The sequence below is a fragment of the Dendrobates tinctorius genome, unplaced genomic scaffold, assembly GCF_039654945.1.
Source record: "Dendrobates tinctorius isolate UK_male_01 unplaced genomic scaffold, ASM3965494v1 ptg000012l, whole genome shotgun sequence".
NCBI classification, from domain to species: Eukaryota; Metazoa; Chordata; class Amphibia; order Anura; family Dendrobatidae; genus Dendrobates; species Dendrobates tinctorius.
Window position 1 is genome coordinate 10,475,429 of NW_027361680.1, and position 23,232 is coordinate 10,498,660.

Sequence of the window (23,232 nt, forward strand, 5' to 3'; positions counted from 1 at the left end):
TGTAGCATCCCTTGGAGAACTGATTGACAGGTTGGTCACACTCGTCAGTGTTTGACTAGTGTGACCAACTTTTTACTATTGAGGCTGCCTATGCCTAAGAAAGATGACGACATTACAGACGTCCTGGATCAAAATCACCCATACAAGCTGCAACGAGTTAATAACCGAGTAAACGGTTGGTCAGCCTGTCATACGAGATTAAATCACTGTAGAAAACGGATACCGCTTAAACACTGCCAAAAAGCCATGTTTTTTTCCCCACGTACAGGAGAGATTCAAGCAGAGAGGGTTACCTCCATGAGGAACTTTTAAAACAAAACTTTTATTCCTTAGAATGAATACAACCCTAGACAATAAACATCAAAGTGCCCGTGCTCATTTAAAAACATGGTACAGTCTCATCCAATTGACAATACTTGTCAGTAGCCAGGTTCGTATATCAATCACCCACTGAGGTTTGGATGATCAAGAGGAACAGGAGCCCTAATATTACAGTAACCGTGGTATAAATACACAGGGGGAAAAAAGAAATAAGGGAGGGTGTCATGCCATCACTCCCTGTTGTACACCTGTAAAGCTCCCGTCCTTACAAGGACGGTACCCAAGTCTGTCCTGCTACTGACATCCCACCAGATTATATAAATTCAACACGTTTCTTCCCTGATTATGGGGATTCATCAGGGGACCAAGAAATATTGTTATATGATGGGTGTGTAGGGACCACGCAGTTACAAGTGTACCTCTGGTGAGCATCCGTAAATATGATGGCATTTATTCCTGGGCTGGTGGGTGGATACCATCGTGTTTACGGGTGCTCAGAGGTACACTTCCAACATCGGCCTCTGGGTGAGTTTCATTGATTATGTTTTTATATTGTGGGAGGGGTACAAGCGAATCCTTTACGGAGTTTGTACAGACCCTGAATGAGAATTAAATTGGACTAAAAGTCACCTATTAGAGCGATGAGAATAAACTTCCATTTTTGGGACATCACAATGTCAAGGAGTGGCAAAAAACCTTGAAAACAATTTATCATAAGCCCACCGCCACATACTCTTTACCAAAGTAGGAGAGTCATCATCCCCATGCACAGAAGAGGGGAATACCTAACGGACAATATTTGAGATTGAGATGTAATTGCTCAAACGAAAGGGACTTCAGGATGAAAGCAGACGACTTGAGACAACGCTTTTTGGATAGGGGCATCTGGATCGGGGGCTTAGGGAGGCCTATCATTTCTCTAGGAGATAGGTGAGGACAACACTGCTCACACCACATGAAAAGAGACGACAAATCAAAAAGGTTAGATTGACTTGTGCATATGATAATGGAGCACCCCAGATGAGAAAAATTCTGGATAAACCATAGAAACATCCTCAGAATGGATAATGACATCAAGGATGCAGTGGGGGAGAAATCACAGATAACATACAGGAAATGTAGAAGCCTGAAGGATCGGCTTGTACGTAGCCACTTTGCCACACCAAGGCAATACATGGCTCCCCAATAGACCTAAAAAGCCGGATTACTTACCGGTAATGCTCTTTTAAAGAGTCCACGACAGCACCCACTGGAGGTATCGGATCCGCCCCATTTGGAACAGGAAACCCTACAGGAAAGATAAAAGGGGCGGTCCACCTTTCCTCCTCAGTTTTGCATTTCAGAGTACCAGGAGGACCGCCAAGGATTAGGCAATGTTTTTGTATATCTAAATTTTACTTATCCATCTTTAGCAGATATACTTTATTATCGATATCTTTATCAGGGAGGGAAGTGAGCGGGTGCTGTCGTGGACTCTTTAAAAGAGCATTACCGGTAAGTAATCCGGCTTTTTACCCTTCACCACGACAGCACCCACTGGAGAGATTCCAGAGACCATCACCTGGGTGGGACCACCGTGCCAAGGACCGTCCTGCCAAAGCTTAGGTCAGAAGTTGTTGAAAGGTCAAGTCTATAGTGATTATAGAAGGTGGAAGGGGATGACCAAATTGCCGCCTTACATATGGTTTCAATTGGAACGTCTCCCCTCTCGGCCCAGGAGGTCGCCATTGCTCTAGTGGAATGCGCTCTGATGCCTTCCGGAGGATTTTCATTTTTTGCGGAGTAGGCTAAACGAATGGCATCCCTGATCCATCGGGAAATGGTGCTCTTCGTGACTCTGTACCCTTTTTTATAGCCCTGAAAAGAAACGAACAGAGCCCTACACTGCCTCCAGCTTCTAGACCTCTCAATATACTTTAGGACAGTTCTTCTGACGTCCAAAGTGTGGAATTTCTGCTCCTCTGGAGTGGAGGGATCTTCAAAGAAGGTTGGGAGGAGTATCTCTTGAGATCTATGGTATTTTGTTGATACCTTAGGCAGGTACGAGGGGTCTGGCTTTAATATTAATCTATCTTGGTATACTTGAAAAAAGGGTGGATCTATGGACAGGGCCTGGATATCACCCACTCTCCTAGCAGATGTCAGTGCTACCAAGAGGGCAGTCTTGAGTGACAAGTATTTGAGGGATATCGTGTCTATCGGCTCAAAGGGTTCCTCCGTCAGGGCATCTAAGACCAGATTTAAGTCCCATGCGGGGATTGTAGGTATGTGGACTGGAGTTGTTCGTTCGCAGGCTGTGATAAATCGTGATATCCACTTATTTCCTGCTATATTATGGCCGTACAGTGCCCCCAACGCGGACACCTGTACTTTCAGTGTGTTTACTGCCAGGCCCAAGTCCTTCCCTCTCTGTAGAAATTCTAAGATAGGAACTATCGGGACTTCTGCTGTATGGGGTGCTATATGAAACTGTAGGAATTTTTTCCATATTCTTGTATAAATCTGGGTCGTGGACTCCTTCCTGCTCTGTAAGAGTGTAGCAATCAGTGTTTCAGAAAACCCTCTTGATCTTAGTAGCTGCCTTTCAAATTCCACGCCGTCAAGTGTAAGCTGTCCACTTGGGGGTGGATGAAAGGGCCTTGGGAGAGTAGGTTGGGAATCGAAGGGAGGACCCAAGGATCTGTCACTGACATAATTCGGAGCCACGAGAACCACGGCCTCTTGGGCCAGAATGGTGCTATCAGGATTACTCTCGCCCTGTCCTCTCTGATCTTCCGAATCACTTGTGGCAGGAGAATCAACGGAGGGAAGGCATATGCCAGCTTGAACTTCCATGAGGCTTGGAGGGCATCCACTGTCTGGGTGATCTGATGGAGACAGGGAAGCAAACGTCTTTATCTGTCTGTTCTCCCTCGTGGCAAAGAGGTCCACCTGAGGTTGTCCCCATAAAGCTACTATATCCTTGAAGATTCGGCGGTTGAGGCACCACTCCCCTTGCCGAAGTGTGTGTCGGCTTAAGAAGTCCGCCTCTTGGTTGTTCTCTCCCCTGATATGAAGAGCCGAGAGGGACAACAAACAGCTTTCGGCTAAGCTTAAGATTCTTGCCGCAGAAGAAATCAGAGTCTCTGATCGAGTACCTCCCTGTTTGTTTATGTAGGCCACTGTAGTGGTGTTGTCCGATAGGATCCTGACATGTTTCTGTTGGAGCTGTGGAAGGAAATGCTGTAGAGCATAGTATACCGCTGTCAGCTCTTAAATTAGACGAGTATTCCCCTTCCTCTCTATTCCACCTTCCTTGACAAAAGCTATTCCCCATATGGGCTCCCCAACCATGGGGGCTAGCATCGGTGGTTAGGATGCAGGATGGTACTATGACCCATGGGACTCCTGAGGATAGATGGTCATCATCTAGCCACCACTTTAGAGAAGTCAAGCCCTCCTGAGTTAAGGTTATCTTGCTCTCGAGGTGACCACCATGTCGCCTGTCCTCTTGGAGGATCTGATGCTGAAGTGTGCGGACATGATAATGGGCCCACCGGACTGCTTGGGCACAGGAATTTAGCGACCCCAATAGCGACATTGCCCCTCACAGAGACATGCGTGGTCTATCTATGGCTGCCTCTACTTTCTATTTTGTGAGTGCAATCTTTACCTGAGGAAGTAGACATCTCTGGGTTGTGGAGTCTAACTGGAACCCTAAAAACATCTGGGAGGGATTGCGGAACTAGTCTGGACTTCTGTATATTGATGATCCAACCTAGATCCTGCAAAGATGAGATTGCGTCAGCCACACGTTTGGTACATTGGGTGACCGAGTTCCCGATTATTAGGAAGTCGTCTAGGTAAGGTACAGTGTCTTTTTGGCGAAGATAGGCCATCACCTTGGTGAAGATTCTTGGCGCTGTAGAGAGGCCGAAAGGCATGGCTGTATACTGAAAATGACGGATCTCGTCTTCGAACACCACTGCGACCCTTAGGTATTTTTGGTAACCATCATGGATAGGAAGATGATAGTAAGCATCTTTTAAGTCAATTCCTGCCATTACACAGTTTGGAAAGAGAAGCTTTATGGTGGATCTGATTGATTCCATCTTAAACTTATAATTTCTTATAAACGTATTAAGCTTCCTTAAATTAATAATCGTTCTAAACGTACCGTCTGGTTTGGAAGTTAAAAAATAAAGGAGAGTAGAATCCTCTACCTTCCTGTCCCACTGGGACCTCCACTAAAACCCCCTTAGATAGTAGGCTCCGAATTTCTTCTTCGAGGGCCTTTTGTTGAACTAAAGAGTTAAGGCGGGTTATGATAAAGAAATCATAAGGGGTTTGAAGGAATTCTATTTTCATTCCCTCTTTAATTATACCTAAGATCCATGGGTTCGAAGTTATTTTTTGCCATTTTGAAAAAAAAAAAAAATTTTCATCTACCCCCTACTGGTGGGTCTGATTTTTTAATTTTTATTTTCCCTCCGGAATGTTGAACCCCTAAACATGCTACCCTTTTGTTTTTCTTCCTTTGCGGGCCATCTATTTGATCTATCCGTTTGCCTCCTTCTTCCAAACGGTCGTCTTTTAAAGGTTCTCCTATAGAAAGGTATAGAAGAGTCAGTGAACACCTTCTTCCTCTCCTTTGGCGAGTGTGTTGTCTAGGGCTTTCCCGAAGAGAAACTCACCCTCACACGGGGTTGCACAAATCTTAGATTTTGATTGTGCGTCCCCCTTCCAGCTCTTCATCCACAGTGCCCGCCTGGCGTTGTTCACAAGAGCTGCCGATCTTGCTGCCAGCCGCAGAGTGTCCGCCGAAGCATCAGCCATAAAGGCAGCTGCCCCTCTGATTAATGGAATAGCGGCCCGTAGCTTTTCTCTTGACACCTTCTGCTCGATTTGTTGATCCAATTGGTCCAACCACACAAGCATAGATCTGGCGGTGCACGTGCTGGCTACTGCTGGCTTAAAAATAACCGTGGCAGATTCCCCAAGACCTTTTCAATGATAACTCTGCCTTACGGTCTAGCGGGTCTGCCAATAAGCCTGCGTCCTCTACCGGAATAGTAGATTGTTTTGAAGTAGAGGCTACAACGGCATCAACCTTTGGCACCTTGGTCCATTTTAACAGCTCGTCATCGCTAAAAGGATATTTCCTCTTTGAGGCCGATGGGAGAAAACTTCTTTGATCATGTTTTTCCCATTCTCTTTTTATTAGGGCCTTAACTGCCGGTATCACTGGGAACGCTCTCCTTTTCTTTTCCGCCAACATTATTTCTTGTGCGGTCTGGGCAGCCCTTGGTTCCTCACACCCCATAGTGCTCCTCACAGATTTGACCAGGTTATCCACACTATCCAGGGGAAAACATGACCGTCCCTCCATGTCTGATGATGATGACAAGGATGTGCGTGAGGAGTCGGAGATTAACCCCTGTTCTTCCTCGGACTCTGAGCTGAGGGTCACCTGTTTTTTGCTTCTAGTCTGAGGGTGAGGGAGTACTGGCACGGTTGATAGTCTGTATTTCCTCCCTGATTATGGCTCGAATGTCTTTTGACGACACTGCGGACCTCTGCCTAGTCTCTCTGGTGCACGAGTCAGGGAGAGTTTCAGAGCATAATGCGCATTCCTTATGCTTAGAGTTTTCTTTTTTCTTTGTCTGGAAAGTGGAGCCGAAAGGAGGGGGGGGAGGTGTAGGAAGAGGTCAGCTTAATAGGTAGAGTATATACTTTGTACACTCACCCAGTGAAGCATTATATTACCGGATCGGATGGCTGAGATCTCGTCCTAGGTCTTGACTCTCCTGTCTCGCTCCTGCGGCCGGTGTCTGTCCTAGCGTTGCGGTCCCTGGTGGAGTTGCTCCCCGCAGAGTCTCCTGCTGGAGCGTGCACTTCCGTTGGGGACGACATGGCTCACCACCGCACAGCTGCGGCGCTGTTTAAATAGATTGCTCGTCTCTCTTTTTTATTTTTTTTCTCCTTTCCTCTGCCCCCGGAAGTCGCTCCTCCTCCCCGGGATCACTGCGCATGCGCCGTCGCGCTCTCAGCCACCCTGCCCCGGAAGTTCAATCATTGCTTCCGGGGGTCAGGAGCCTCTGCGCCGGCCGGCTACCGCGCCCCCGCTTCTGTATGTGGCCCGCACTCTCCATGCCACCGCCCGTTTCTATTCGCGCCACTGGCGCACTTACCGCTCCTAGCAGCGGCGGTCTGCGCATCTTGGTGCCACCGACGCGCTCCTGGGTGAGACCGGGCGGCCCACCCCGGACCCGGCCATCACCCTCCATACACCAGACGAGGGGGGAGCCGTCTAACGGAGTCTCCCCCGACGCTGCCTCCGGACCGCAGCCCCTGCCGTTCGCGTGGAGACCGCACAGGCGGCATGCATGGCCCAGGTATGCTTTCCTGAAGGAACAGGAAACCAAAACTGAGGAGGAAAGGCGGACCACCCCTTTTATCTTTCCTGTAGGGTTTCCTGTTCCAAATGGGGCGGATCCGATACCTCCAGTGGGTGCTGTCGTGGCGAAGGGTAAAACATCCCTTAAGTGCGGGGACTGTGTGGTCTGCAACTCAGTTGAGACGGGCAAGGAATTTTGTAATGAGAACACTGTGGAAACCTTTAAAATCCATGAATTTATTAATTGCAGACATAAGGGGGTTATCTATAGAGCAGTCTGTGAATGTGGCCTAATTTATGTTGGTAAGACCATTAGGGAAATGAGCAAAAGGGTAGAACACCTTGGCGATATCAGGAATAACAGGGATACCACATTGGCAAAACATGTAAATCTGTTCCATGGAGGAAAAAGAGGTAGTGAGATTTATGGGTATAGATAAGGTGAAGCCACCATTGAGGGGTGGTGACTGAAAGTGTTGTTGCAAAGAGAGGCCAGGTGGATATTCAAACTGGACACCTGCCACCCAAAAGGCCTCAATGAACAACTAAATTTCAGATGCTTCTTGGAATATGGAGGCTTGGGGTCTGTAGACAATGGTATAGCGTATGGGCCAAAAATCAAGATCAAGCAGAGGACTTAACTCCAGGTATTTTCTTAAAGGAGTGGAAGAACCTGATGTTTCGCCTGTCCCAAAGAGGAGGGTTAATTGCAAGTGGCATTGCTACATCAATGAAACGGAGAGAGGAGCTACTATTACAAAATAACATTCTTTTGGCAGCCGTTTATGTAGACCCAATGCATCGAATTCTTCTAGATGATCAACAGCTAAGTAAAGGAAAAGAAGCTCTCTTTGAAATAGCAGTAAGGCTGTGTGCACACGCTGCGGATTTTGCTGCGGTTCCGCAGCGGTTTTGGCCGCTGCGGACCCGCAGCAGTTTCTGCTGCGGTGTACAGTACAATGATTCCCTATGGGAATCAAAAACCGCAGTGCAGATGGTGCGGAATTTTCCGCGCGGATTATCTGCGGTTTTCAATCCGCAGAAAGAATTGACATGTCAATTCTTTCTGCGGATTCTCCTGCGGTTTGCCATCTCCTCCATTGAGGAGATGAAAAACCGCAGGGCAAAACCGCAGAGCAATCCGCAGGTCTTTTGACCTGCGGTTTCACCTGCGGATTGTACAAAATCCGCGCGGATGAATCCGCACCTTTTCCGCAGCGTGTGCACACAGCCTAAGGATGAAAGGGTTGCAGAACAGTCAGGAGGAACAAGAAGAATTTGGTCATCCTGCCACATCTTCACCCTCATCAACTGATGAAGAATTTAATTTCGAAAAATATTTGGATCACAAGGACCGTGCAAAGCGTTCCCGCATAGAAGAGTCATCCCCATCAAGGAACACAGCCAGTACATTTCAGCAGAATTTTTCATGTGCACTAAAAGAAATTGAGAAATTTGACCGTTCATCAAAAATAACAGTGCAACAAGCGATTCCTCTGTATCCTGACATTGTCAGAGATGTTGCCCGAGTGGTTACCAGGGCTGTGGAGTCGGTAAGCCAAACCTGCGACTCCGACTCCTCAATTTCCCTTACACCGACTCCAACTCCGACTCCATGACTCCCACACATATTGCTTATATTTAAGTGAAAAATGTATTGTAGTACAATGTGAACCTCAGACATTTAATCATTTTTATGATCCAATAATCAAGATATTTAGATAGAACAGAATATATATTGGTGTACTACCCGGTTTTCATTCTTTTTGGTACAGATACGATATGGATAGACAGATATGGATAAATGGATAGAGCAGATTTCTAATCTGCTTTTGCTATTGAAAACATTATCTATTAGCTCAAAAACCTTTCAGGTGATGCAGTTTTTTAAAAAGATGATCAGCTTTTGCAGCTGAAAAACGTATCCTCAAAAAACACAGGAAAAACGCTGTGTGTGAATGTAGCCTTAGATCAGGAATATAACAGCCATTTATAGGACATTTCATAACTTTCCCAAACTCCTATGAAAAAATATTCAGCACATCCTGCATTGAATTACTGTACCCAATTTATTATATATTTTAGGAGTCGGTCCATTTTATACCGACTCCACAGCCCTGGTGATTACTGCTTTGCCACCAACACAAGTTAGTGTAGAGAGGTTGTTCTCTGCTCTCAAAATAATTAGATCAGATTTGAGGGCATCCATGAAGGAGGATCTGACAGAGGCAATACTTTTTCTGAGGACAAATTTATAGATTTCTTCTTATTAACTGCATAAAAGTGTTTATTGCATATTTACTTAGTTTCGAAAAGTTTATAAAAGTTATTTGCTATATTTTAATTGTATTCTAATAAATGTAGTTTTTGCTCTAAGTGGTCTGATTACTTATATGATGGTGAGAAACTGAATAAGCACGATGTTTAATATTTTACAACAGTAAATTTGTTGTTATGAATTGGCCATTTATGAAGGAGTCGGAGTCGGAGCCTGATAAAATCCAGGAGTCGGAGTCGCAACTGTGGCTTACCGACTCCACAGCCCTGCATTCTAGGAGGCCAATTCTGTGACCTTCTGATGAGGGGACACTAAATAAAACAGATACAATGAGGTGGAGACATTTGGATCCACTCAGTGATATAAGATCAGAATGGGGATGCATAAGGATTGATATGTAATGCATTTAGGGAACACCCATTCAAATTTGATGCCCTGACTGGGAGAAATGGTCATTTTATGAGACCTGGTTCACAGGGTATATATCAACCCTGGCATATATAACCGTGTGTGGATTGTGTCGACCTTTTATTGGTGTACCCAGTGTCTATTTAACCCACTGTCATGAATTGTGAGAATTCGGATGGAATTTTGAGATTTTAGACGCTCCGGGTCCACTGATCAAGATGGGGGCTGTCCCATATATTAATTAAAAGCTACTATAATAACGTAGGTATAAGGATGATTCAACTGTGCCAACGAACGACCTCTTTTAAAAAGACTGAGGTAATTAGGGGGTTAAACGTTGGATGCATGGAGATAGCTATAATATCCAGTGAGGTTATAATAAACAAAAGCAGCTAGGAAACTATGATTATTCTCACAATGATAGTGTGGTTAAAGAGATGAAGTGCATGGATGTTATGCAGGTGAAGTTATGATCATTTCAACAGTGACCGTGCAGTTAAGGTTGTGAAGCGTACAGTTACCATGGTAACATAGCATGCCTGCTGGAAGTGATGTCATGGGCAGGACACTCCACACCTTCGCTACGGCAGTGCGTTCTGAAAGGTGGAATGCAGGAGACTGATAATATAGTACGCCCACCGGAAGTGACCTCAAACATGGCGCTGATATTAGCTGCGACTGGTGGTGCGTTCCAGGAGGTGACTCGCATATAGATGGCCACCGGAAATAACGATGCAAAGATGGCGCTGGCATTTCCAGTAGTTGATGATGTGTTCCAAGAGATGAACCGCATATGGTTGGTGATAGTTTGGTACGCCCACCGGAGGTGACGCTGCAAACAGGGCGCTGAAACTTCCAACGATGTGATTACCATGGATTGTAATGTGAGGTAAGGACACGTGGAATCGTCAGAAGGGGGATGTGGCTTTTGTATACAAGCAATTATTGCTGACTGATGTCAGACGCCCATTAGAAAATGAGGTTATCAGGGCAATATAAAGGGGTTGGACAAAATAATGGAAACATCAACAAAAGTTAGTTTAATATGGTGTAGGTCCACCTTTTGCAGTGATTACAGCCTCGATTTTCCGAGGTATGGATTCATACAAAGTGTGAATTGTTTCCAAAGGAATTTTAGCCCATTCTTCAGTTAAAACACCCTTTGAGCGACGATGGCGGCGGAAATCGACGTCTAAGGCCGGTTTCACATTTGCGTTAAAGGCCACAGCGTCGGCCTGCGCAGGACCGCCGCTAAGCCCCGCCCCCTGCAGCGCCTCCGCCGGTAGCTCCGCCTCCGGGCGCATGACGCTGCATGCGTCCCCTATCACTGAGGACGCAGGCCGTGCGCAGTATGCATTTTGGTGGCGCCTGCGTCCTTTTGACGGTATGCCGACCAACGCCAAACGCAACCTGTTGCAATTTGGTTGCGCTCGGCGCACTGTCAAAAGGACAGGCGCCGCCAAACGCATACTGCACACGGCCTGCATCCTCAGTGATAAAGATAGGGTACGCATGCAGAGTCATGCTCCCGGAGGCGGAGCTACCGGTGTAGCAGGGGCGGGGCTTAGCGGTGGCCGTGCGCAGGCCGACGCTGCGGCCTTTAACGCAAATGTGAAACCGGCCTAACTTGAAACTCAAAAATCTGCCATAAATGCTCAGTAATGTTGAGGTCTGGGGATTGTGGGGGCCAGATGAGATGCTCAACTTCATTACAATGTTCCTCGTGCCATGCTTCAACGATTCTAGCTGTATGAATTGGTGCATTATCATCCTGAAAGATGGCGTTCCCCTCCAGGAACAGTGCTTGAACCATAGGATGCACTTGGTCACCCAAAATGCCTAAATAATCGCGGCTGTTAATTCTTCCATGTAGGGATATCATTGGCCCGGCAGATCTCCACAAAATAGCACCCCAGATAATCACAGAACCGCCGCCATGTTTTACGGTTGGGGAAGCCAGTCTGGATGGAATGCTTCTTTCGGCTGTCTCCAAACGTACACTCGGCCAGAGGTCGGAAATAGGGTAAACGATGATTCGTCTGAGAATATCACGTTTCGACTGCTCAAGGGACCAATTCTGGAGGTTTCTATACCACTAAGGGTATGTGCACACGCTGCGGATTGATCCGTGCGGATTTTGCAAAATCCGCAGGTCAAAAGACCTGCGGATTAGCCTGCGATTTATCACCTCTACAATGGAGGAGATGGTAAACTGCAGAAAGAATTGATATCTCAATTCTTTCTGCGGATTAGAAACCGCAGCAAATCCGCACCGTCTGCACTGCGGTTTCCATTTCCCATAGGATATTATGGTACTGTACATCACAGCAGAAACTGCTGCGGATCCGCAGGGCCAAAACCGCTGCAGATCTGCAGCAGAATCCGCAGCGTGTGCACGTACCCTAAGCGCTAGGAAACATTTGTCACTCAAAGCAGCTCTTCCGTGGAATCCAGATTCGTGCAGCTCCCGACAAAGTTTTCGTGGAAACTATGTTCTGTAGGTGTCCATTGACCTCAGCAGTGATTTTTGGAAACTTGGTCTTGCGATCCTCTCACAATTCGCTTTAGAGTCCGACAGTCTCCCTCAGACAACTTCGACCGGACCTGTGCTTTGCTGCGGACGTTTTTCCTTCTCTTTCAAACGCAGTCATTACCTCTTGACACGCCAAGCATACAGGCACTTTGTTACACTAGCGCCTGCCATACGAGCACCAACAATTTGGCCTCTTTGAAAATCCGAGAGGTCGGCCATTGGTATCAGGTTCTAATCAATGTTCTTACAATTCTGCAAAACAAACAGCTAATTTACATACAACACAAATAATCAACTACAAAACATTACCATATGTCACGGTCGGCATGTTTATAACATGTTCAAAGATGATGCCAAAAAATTAGGCGTTTCCATTATTTTGTCCAACCCCTGTATATGAGCCTTGCACATGTCAGCCCCCTTAGATCATCTTCCACCCACAGTCCCACACGGGTCATTTGGCATATTTATGCATATGGATTTGGGACACTCACCACTGCGTGGTCCCTACACACCCATCATATAACAATATTTCTTGATCCCGATTAATCCCCATAATCGGGGAAAAAACGTGTTGGGAAGCGTTGAGAATTTATATACTCTGGTGGGATGTCAGTAGCAGGACAGACTTGGGTACTGTCCTTGTAAGGACGGGAGCTTTACAGGGGTATGACGGAGTGAAAGGACGGAACCCTCCCTTATTCTTCTTCCCCCTGTGCATTTATACCACTGTTAGTGCAATATTAGGGCTCCTGTTCCTCTTGATCATCCAAACATCAGTGACTGATTGATATACAAACCTGGCTACTGACAAGTATTGTCAATTGGGTGAGACTACCATGTTTTTAAATTAGCACAAGCACTTAATATATGTTGATGTTTATTGTCTAGGGTTGTATTCATTCTAAGGAATAAAAGTTATGTTTTAAGAGTTCCTCGTGGAGGTAACCCTCTTTGCTTGAATCTGTTTGGACCCTGAGGGTTTCTAGTGTCGTCCATAGAGACACCACAGCTATTATTTTCCACGTACAGGAGAAAAGAAAAAGCCATCTGAATGTCCATACAGGTGCATAGAGTAGTGCAGATCAGGACTACATGACAAGAGGAGAGAAAAAAAAAAAAAAAAAAAAAAAAAAAAAATTACACCTTCTTTCCAGACCCTTAATAAAACCTAAGGGGTGGTCTCCTGTCATACAGCATTCTGCCCTAGCTGTACTGTTTACAACCCGCTCTGTACTCCACGACAAAGCTCCACCACTTCTCCTGGTGCCTAGGATTGACGGTGGCACCGAAGTTGACAGGACAGCAGCCAGTCAGGGAACTCCCCCAGCATGGATGGAGTGCCCTCCTTTAGATCAGCTAAGCTCACTGATTGGCTGCCACATTATCAACATGACAGCGGCAGAGACTCCTGGCAGAGAGAGAGGGGAGACATTTTTTAACATACTGCTGCCAGGGAAGAGCATCGATTAAAGTGTTCGTCCCCCTCCAGAGAGTGTATTAGCTCTGCTGTCTGTGATCACGCACTATAGAAGGTGCTTCTACTGTACCTAATGGACAACGGCCCTGCAGCAGTTTCCTATCCAGCAATTATTTCTACTGTTTGTTTACAGGTTTAAGAACAAAAATGACAATAAAAATGCAGCGAGGACACAAAGAAGCAGCCACAGATTATAAAACCGGTACAAAAATGTGCACTGAAGGGCATTACTGAAAGGGTTATATGACTTTTGCCCACTGGTGTCACACTGCAGACAGATGCCCTACATTAATGCAGGCCCCTCCAGCCTGGCCTAACAGGTTAACGGCATCAGAATTGGCATCAATGTGGGCAAACAGCCAATTTTCACAGACTTGAATAAGTAACAGGGGTTTTTAGTGGCCCAGTCATTTAACCTCTTAAACACCAGTAACTTTCTCAAACCAGTGAAAGTTAGCCATTTGGCCACAATGATGCCCAGAACCCTTTGGGCCAGGCTGGAGGGGCCTGCATTAATGTAGGGCATCTGTCTGCAGTGTGAGACCAAGGGCCAGCATTTAACCCTTTCAGTAATGCCCGTTGACGCCCATTTTTTAAGCTGCTTTTAAGTGTAGTCACCTCGCTGAAGTATTTTATTACTGTGACTTTAGATTTGTTAAATCTGTAAAAAAACTAAATAATTGCAGAAGAAACCAACTTCAGCAGCGTCACTAATGGAGGATTTTCCTGCAGGAATGCAAGATGGGATAGCTCCCTACACTGCAGTAGAGGGTCTGCACATGCCGGTTAGAGCTTGGGAGGGAACACGAGCAAAGGAAGGGTCACACTTCCTAAGGGAAATAACGCAGTGGTCACTGATCCCACAGTGTGTCCCAATCCAGCAGCCAGGAGGGCAGGGGTGCACAAGCGTTACCCCAATTGGGGACATCCCTCTCATGAATGGTGAACAGCATGAAAGAACGGGAGCCACTACCCCAACTCTACAAGATGACGGCATTACTAGGAGATCATCATCTTATGGAAAAAGTATATTCAAGCCAAGTATTCAGAAGAAAGTCAAGCCCTGATTATCAGGCTGGGGATGACCAAGAAAACTTCACCAAGCTATATGAGGGCGGAACGCTCACAGTAACAGCACACCGATAACAGCGAGCCATATGGGGCAGATCGCAGTAACAGCTGCTCCCCTCACAAAGGCTCCGATGCAGTGGCCTCCGCAGAGCGGCGCTCAGTCTTCCATGGCACGGGACCCCACAGCCGCTCCATGACACTGGCCGCCCCATGGCACGGGGACCACGCCGCCCCATGGCACGGGGACCTGGCCGCCCCATGGCACGGGGACCTGGCCGCTCCATGGCACGGGGACCACGCCGCCCCATGGCACGGGGACCACGCCGCCCCATGGCACGGGGACCACGCCGCCCCATGGCACGGGGACCACGCCGCCCCATGGCACGGGGACCACGCCGCCCCATGGCACGGGGACCACAGCCGCTCCAGGTCTGCGGTACCCTGCCCACATCCACCGCGCCCGAGGGCAGGGGGAAGCACGGAGTCCAGCTCCGGAGGAGCCCCCGTATACACGGAGCTGCAGTCATACACCGGGGACGCCTGGGCCAGACGGTTATTGCGTCACTGGCGCTCTCCGCAGGCGGCCTGCACCGCACTGTCACTAATGACGCGGTAACGGTGCCCGGCGACACAAGGACAAGGTCCTGCAGCCAAACGCGACCATCGCCCCTGCTAGCGGGGCCGGCGGTGCGGTCAGGGCCGTTCTCCGCAGCTGGAAGGTGCGGGCTTCCCCCGAGCCCCCGCCACACACGACGCGCTGCTGTACGAGGAATGGCCGAGCTCCACCACCACAATAACCTTCAGATTGCAGTCTGGCCCCCGCCCCCCCTCAGGAGACACCTACTGGAACGTGGCCGGCGCAGGCGGTAAAGCGGGGCTCCCACAGCCCCGGGCAGAGCCGCCGTGCACGCACCTGGGGCAGTCACCTGGGACGGGGCCGCACAATCACTGCCGCACAGTCCGAGGCACAAAGACAAGATGGGGACGGAAGACGCAGCTCCGCGCACGGTGCGCGGCCGCACATGGGGCCAATTACACCAACACAAAGCGTGGGAGGGGGCAGCGCGGCGCAATGGCCCAATATGGGCAGGACACACTGCAGCCTACCTGCGAGACCATTTTATTCTTCTCCATAAACCAGCAGAGACGGCAGCCCGTACGGCAGAGGGCAGAGACGGCTGAGGGCAGAGTCCTGGGCTGCGGTCCTGCACGGTTCTCGGCTGCCCTTGTGGACGGCGCCTTCCTTGCTTTCTTTGCTCCCTTTCTCTCAGGATCAAGCTCCTCCTTTTGACACCAGGGGCAATTTATCACTGCTCCGCCACTCCTCCTCCTCCTCCTGCTCCCCCTCCCGAGTGCTCCCAGTCCTCCTCCAGCTCTTCCTTCCCCTCCCCCGTCCTCTCCTGCCTGGCTCACTACAAGGGACCCGTATCCCATTACACATGGCGGAGGGAGGGGGCAGCGCAGTATGGCGGGAGCAGGCCTGTCTGCGCACACTGCGCTGTGGTGCCGGACCATGCTAGGGCTCTGTGCACACCTTCAGTAGTTGCTTGTAGAAACCCGCAACGTTTTTGGTGCTTTTTCCCTCTGCATTCAATGGCTCAAAAACACATACTGCGACTGTCAACGCACAGCAAATCCTAAAGGGAATAAGAATATCCTAGTGTTTTTGGGTTAATTCCACGCTGAAAAAAAGGCCGCTGAAACGTGTGCACACACAGCCATAAGATCCGTTCACACCATGCAGTAAACATGGCACGGTGGTGCTAGCGCCTGCTGCCGCCTTCATTGGCCTCTCATCCCCCATATCACACCCTGGCCATTGTTTAGTCACAGACCCCGTTTAACCCCTTAATGACCGAGCCTCTTTTTTTTTTTTTTTTTAATCTGACCAGTCACTTTATGAGGTAATAACTCTGGAATGCTTCCATGGATCCCGGTGATTCTGACATTGTTTTCTTGTGACATATTGTACTTCATGTCAGTGGTAAAATTTCATTCATATACCTTGCGTTTATTTGTGAAAAATACAGAAATTTGGCAAAAATTGTGAAAATTTCACAATTTTCCAGAGATACAGCACACAAAAAAGTTAATAAATAACATTTCCCACATGTTTACTTTACATCAGCACAATTTTATAACCAAATTTTTTTTTTTTTGTTAGGAAGTTATAAGGGTTAAAAGTTGACCAGCGATTTCTCATTTACAACACCATTTTATTTTAGGGACCACATCACATTTGAAGCCACTTTGAAGGGTCTATATGATAGAAAATACCCAAAAGTGACACCATTCTAAGAACTGCACCCCTAAGTGCACACATGGATTCTCCGCCTGCGGATTTTTCCGCACAGATTTGAAGAACTCCGCAGGTCAAATGACCCGCATTTTTCCTGCGGATTTCTTCCTTTTTTTGTGCAGTTTTCTTGCGTTTTTTGTGCGGTTTTCCACTGCGGTTTTCCCCCTGCGGATTTGGAGAATGGAGCAGGTGGAAAACCGCACAAAAGAAGTAACATGCTGCATTTTTTGTACCACACAAAAACCACGCAGAAAAAAACGCAGCGTCTGCACAGCAGGTTTTTTGTATTGATTTACATTGTACTGTAAATCACTTTGCGGATCCGCAGCGTTTCTGCGCGGTAGGATCCGCAGGAAAATGCATCGTGTGCACATGGCCTCAAGGTGCTCAAAACCACATTCTTAGGCTGTGTGCAGACGCTGCGGATTAATCCGCACGGATTTTACAAAAACCGCAGATAAACCGCAGGTCAAAAGACCTGCGGATTATCTGCGGTTTGGTCCTGCGGATTCACCATCTCCACAATGGTGGAGATAGGATTCCACAGAAAGAATTGACATGTCAATTCTTTCTGCGGTTTCAAAACCGCAGCAAATCCACGCGGATTTTTCCGCAACATCTACACAGCAGTTTTTTTTTACCATTCATTTGAATGGTACTGTACACCGCAGCTAAAACTGCTGCGGGTCCGCAGCTAAAACTGCTGCGGGTCCGCAGCGTGTTAACTCTTCAGGTGCTTCACAGGAATTTTTTGAATGTTTAAAAAAATGAACATTTAACTTTTTTTCACAAAAAAATTACTTCAGGTCCAATTTTTTTTATTTTACCAAGGGTAACAGGAGAAATTGGACTGCAAAAGATATTGTGCAAATTGTCCTGAGTATGCTGATACACGATATGTGGGGGGAACCACTGTTTCGGCGCATGGCTGAGCTCAGAAGGGAAGGAGCGCCATTTGACTTTTCAATGCAAAATTGGCTGGAACTTAGATCGGACGCCATGTCACGTTTGGAGAGCCCCTGATGTACCTAAATAGTGGAAACTCCTCCACAAATGACCCCATTTTGGAAACTAGACCCCTCAAGGAACTTATCTAGATGTGTGGTGAGCACTTTAAACCCCCAAGTGCTTCACAGAAGTTTATAACGTAGAGCCATAAAAACAAAAAAAATCATTTTTCTCCACAAAACTGATATTTTTGCCCTCAATTTTATATTTTCCCAAGGGAAACAAGACCCCAAAAGTTGTTGTCCAGTTTGTCCTGAGTACGCAGATACCCCATATGTGGGAGAAAACTACTGTATGGGCACACGTCAGGGCTCGGAAGAGAAGTAGTGACATTTTGGAAAGCAGACTTTGATGGAGAGCATTTGGAGAGCCCGTGTGTTAGGGTTGGCAGAACGCACCAAATAAAATATAATAGGTGTGTTCGCAACCCAGAGTCCACGGTGCAGAGATGGTATACTGCTGCTCGATAATGGCGAACACTGACTGAACACCGGCGGGGTAACCGCTGACCTGGTGTGTACAGGAGTGAACTCGGTTACTACACAGAGCCACAGAACACAAGTGCCGGAGCCTGTTAACCTCACTGGGCTCGGTAAGGTGAACACTAGATAAGAGACAAAGGACTCTGCCCCAAGGACGCAGGGTTAGCGTCCCTCTAGTCCCACTAGCGTTTGACACAACTGCGATGCCTAAACTAAATAATATAGTAGCACCATGTGTGCACTGCACCGGTTTAGCGGACGCCACTAACCACCCAGAGCGAGGAGGTAAGAGGATTGACTTGCGCACGGCGCCGCTGTGAGGAACGCTGCTGCACATGCGGTCCAGTGGTGCCTTGTGCTGACTGGCGCTATCTGGTGCTAACACTCGTGTAAAGAGCGGGATGCTCTGTAGCACATAGATTATGCCACTACTAGCACTGACTATCTCCTAACTCATACACAACCAAGGGTAGGGGTTTCATAATGAGTCAGTTACCAGTCACATACATCCATCATCAGACACACAACTAACCATCAGAGCCTATATTAGCGCATGGCCAAGTGGCCATACGAACCTTTTATAGCAGCGTCCTTCCGGGACCTTCCTGATGGTCCAATCCGAGCTGCTTGTGGACCTGAGCATGTGACCTCCGACCTCCAATGAGAGGTTGTCCCACGGGCATGCTCAGTAGGCTGCAAAAAGGACAGCCTCTAGAGCTGCTCGCTGCTGACTAGTGCGGATTGCTAAAGCTGGACCAGAGGTGGCAGCAGCAACCAACCTGAGCGCACCAGCTTGAGCAAGATGCTGGGAATGACGCCTTTGCTGAGCAGCCTCCTCTGTGGTCGGGACTGAATGGGAGACCACAGAAGGCAAGGCTGGGGATTCCTCCTGTGCAGAGGTCGGAATCTGACGCCTAACACCGTGATGTGCCTAAACTGTGGAAACCCCCCCACAAGTCACCCCCATTTTGGAAATTAGTCCCCCCAAGGAACTTATCTAGATGTGTGGTGAGTATTTTGAACCCCCCAAGTGCTTCACAGAAGTTTATAACGTAGAGCCATAAAAACAAAAATCATATTTTTGCCCTCAATTTTTTATTTTCCCAAGGATAACAGGAGAAACTGGACCCCAAAAGTTGTTGTGAAATTTGTTCTGAGTATGCTGATACCCCATATGTGGGGGAAAACCACTGTTTGGGCGCATGGCAGAGCTTGGAAGGGAAGGAGCACCGTTTGACTTTTTCAATGCAGAATTGGCTGGAATGGAGATCAGACGCCATGTTGCGTTTGGAGAGACCCTGATCAGCCTAAACAGTGGAAACCCCCAATTCTAACTCCACCCCTAACCCCAACACAACCCTAACCCTAATCTCAGCCCTAACCCTAATGGGAAAATGGAAATAATAAAATAAAAAAAAAAATGTATTTATGTTTCCCTAACTAAGGAGGTGATAAAGGGGGGTTTGATTTACTATTTATGGCGGGTTTTTATGTTTTGCAGCTGTCATACCTTAAAAGACGCTTTTTATTGTAAAAATAGTTTTTGCATCACCACATTTTGAGAGTTATAATTTTTCCATATTTTGACCCACAGAGTCATGTGAGGTCTTACATTTTGCGGAACGAGTTGACGTTTTTATTGGTGCCATTTTCGGGCACGTGACTTTTTTTAATCTCTTTTTATTCCGATTCTTGGGACGCAGAATGAGCAAAAACCAGCATTTCATGATTTCTTTTTTTTGGGGGGGAGGGCGTTTACACCGTTCCGCATGTGGTAAAATTATTAATGCGGTTTTATTCTTCGGGTCAGTACGATTACAGCGATACCTCATTTACAGTGCTGTGCAAATTAATTGGGACAAAGCATTTTTTTAAGTAAACTTGTAAGTTGTTTACCAGTCAGTGATTCAAACCAGATTTAACGTCTTTGAACAGGTGTGAGTGCTTTGTCCCAGTTAATTTGCACAGCACTGTATATCACTTTTTTATGTTTTGGCGCTTTTATACAATAAAAACAATTTTATATAAAAAATAATTATTTTTGCATCGCTTTATTCTGCGAGCTATAACTTTTTTATTTTTTCACTGATGATGCTGTATGGTGGCTCGTTTTTTGCGGGACAAGATGACGTTTTCAGCGGTACCATATTTATTTATATTCGTCTTTTTGATCGCGCATTATTGCACTTTTTGATCGGCAGTATGATAATAAAGCATTGTTTTTTGCCTTGTTCTTTTTTTTTTTAAAGGTTTCACTAAAGGGGTTAACTAGTGGGACAGTTTTATAGAGCGGGTCGTTATGAATGCGGCGATGCTAAATATGTGTACTTTTATTGCTTTTTTTTATTTGCAAAAAAACTTTATTAGGGAATTTTTTTTTATTTATTTAGGAATGTTGTAAAAAATATTTTCACACTTGTTTTTTTTTTTTTTTTTCTTCACTTTATTACTTTTTCCCAGTGTGGGCCATCACAGATCGCTGATGTGACACTTTGCAGTGCACTATGTCAGATCAGCGATCTGACAGGCACTGCAGGAGGCTTTCTCAGCGCCTGCTCTCAGCAGGCGCTGAGAAAGCCGCCTCCCTGCAGGACCCCGAAGTCCCCCGCGGCCATATTGGATCCGTGGGCCTGCAGGAAGGAGGCCCTCGGAACAACGCAAGCACATCGCGTTGTTCCGAGGGGTTCAGGGAAGCACACAGGGAGCCCCCTCCCTATGCCCCAGTACACTGCGCTCATGTTTGATTGCAGTGTGCTAGGGGATAATGTGCCGGGGCAGTCCGTGACCGTTCCTGGCACATACTGCCGGGTGTCAGCTGTGATAATCAGCTGACACCCGGCCGCGAACAGCGGCGGTCCCCCCATGAGTGCCGCTGATTGACTATGACGTACTATTCCGTCCTTGGGAATTAAGTCCCAGGGTACATGGACGGGATAGTACGTCATATGGTAGAAAGGGGTTTAGTACGTCATATGGTAGAAAGGGGTTAACTCAAAGTTTTTGTCAACAAAATTTACAAACTTTTTTTTTTTCTAGGGACCACATCACATTTGAAGTAACTGAGGGGCCTTTATAGCAGAAAATAGCTAAAAGTGACACCATTCTACAAACTGCACCCCTCAAGATGCTCAAAACCACATTCAAGAAGTTTATTAACCCTTCAGGTGCTTCACAGGAATTAATGGAATGTGAAAGGAAAACCACCAAGGTTACTTACCGGTAGCCGTTTTTTTCCGTAACCCATGACAGCACACCTGAGAAAGCGATCCGCCCCGCCAGGACAGGAACCTATTGAAATATAAGGGGCGGCACCTCTCCCCCGCTTCAGTTGGTTACAGAGTATGAGAGGACTTCCCGGTTAGTTACATATTTATCCAACACCACATCATCAATACACCCATACGGTGAAAAGGGAGGGGGAAATATACGGATGCTGTTATGGGTTCCGGAAAATAGGCTACCGGTAAGTAACCTTGGTGGTTTTCCCTTCACCCATGACAGCACACCTGAGAGATTTTTGGAGACTTCAAAACACCTTAGGGAGGGACCACCGCTTGCAGCACCCTTCTACCAAAGGTCAAGTCAGCAGAAGAGGATAGATTCAACCTATAGTGCCTAAAGAAGGTTGATGGTGAGGCCCAGGTAGCGGCCTTACAAACTTGGTCAATTGATACCTCTGCTTTCTCTGCCCAGGAGGTCGCCACGGCTCTGGTGGAATGAGCCTTGATGCTATCAGGAATCGGAACACCACTAGCCGAGTATGCTATACTAATGGCCTCCCTAATCCATCTGGCAATGGTCCCCTTTGACACTCCATAACCCTTCCTGGCCCCCTGAAAGGCTACAAATAGGGACTGGGACCTCCTCCACTGGCTAGTCACAGACATATATTCTAGCAGGGCCCTCCTCACATCTAGATTGTGGAACTTCTTTTTCCCTGGATTTCTTGGGTTTTCACAGACAGAGGGTAGGACAATTTCCTGACTCCGATGAAAATCTGACACTACCTTGGGTAGATATGCAGGGTCTGTTTTAAATACAATCCTATCCTGATATACTTGCATATAAGGTTGATTTATAGAGGGCCTGCAAATCACTCACCATACGGGCTAATGTAAGAGCTACTAATAAAATTGTTTTCAGGGTAAGGTACTTTATAGGTAAGGCTACTTTCACACTTGCAGTTTTTTGTGGTGCGTTTTTTGCGCACACAAACGCATGAAAAAACGCATACAAACGCTGCGTTTTTTTTCAAGCATTTTTACGCGCATGCAGGAAAAAACGCAGTGTTTGTATGCGTTTTTTGTGCGTTTGCGTTTTTTTGCACATTGTCCTCACCCAAAAAAAAATCTAGATAACAATCTTGCAACACACACGACCAATGGGATGTCAGTGGCGGTGTGGTATGTTAATATATAGACCCTGTCTACAGTATTCTTCACATTTACTTGATTTTTCTCGTGTCAACATGGACCTGCGCTGAAAGAGTTTTCACTTCAACTTGGATTTGGACATCGCGATGGCTAGGGCATATGCAGTTGCTTGCCATGAACAAAGGAAGAGGGAGAGAGACAGCGAAGACGGCAGCGGCGGCGTATGTGGATACATCCGATTGTTGAACTCCGGGAGAGCCGTGGGGCGTACCACACCCTCTACAGTGAGCTAGCTACTGGCAATCCCGGAGAAATTTACAGATTATATCTGGATGTCCCAAGAAAGCTTCAGGGATTTGCTTGCTCGTGTCCAAGAATCCATCCAGAGACAGGACACACAGCTCCGTCGTGCGACTCCCCTCCTGAGGAACGGCTCCTGGTGACATTACGGTACGTAATACTTAAAAACCAAGGGGTGGGGTGATGCGTTTTTTTTTTTTTACATGTACTATTCAAAACCTGGGCCAATTATTTTTCGTGAATGTACTAATTTTTTATTTTATAGTTTTAAAAAACAATATACAGAAATATTAATTTTACTAC

At 47.0% G+C, this 23,232-nt stretch overlaps 1 protein-coding gene across 10 annotated transcripts in view; it reads right to left on the reverse strand.

Annotated features, from left to right (window-relative positions):
• The window catches only part of RBFOX2 (RNA binding fox-1 homolog 2), a 346,684-nt gene extending 330,884 nt beyond the window's left edge, over window positions 1-15,800 (reverse strand). For 3 of the 10 annotated variants that reach the window (XM_073557988.1, XM_073557992.1, XM_073557991.1), the window contains exon 1: window positions 15,575-15,800. In XM_073557988.1, coding sequence (XP_073414089.1) covers window positions 15,575-15,601 — 27 coding nt within the window. In that variant the 5' untranslated portion in view covers window positions 15,602-15,800. Of the gene's footprint in view, window positions 1-15,380; window positions 15,547-15,574 lie in introns of those variants that run through there. The other 7 variants (XM_073557990.1, XM_073557993.1, XM_073557987.1 and 4 more) reach the window with 6 other exon arrangements.
• Window positions 15,801-23,232: the final 7,432 nt, after the last annotated feature.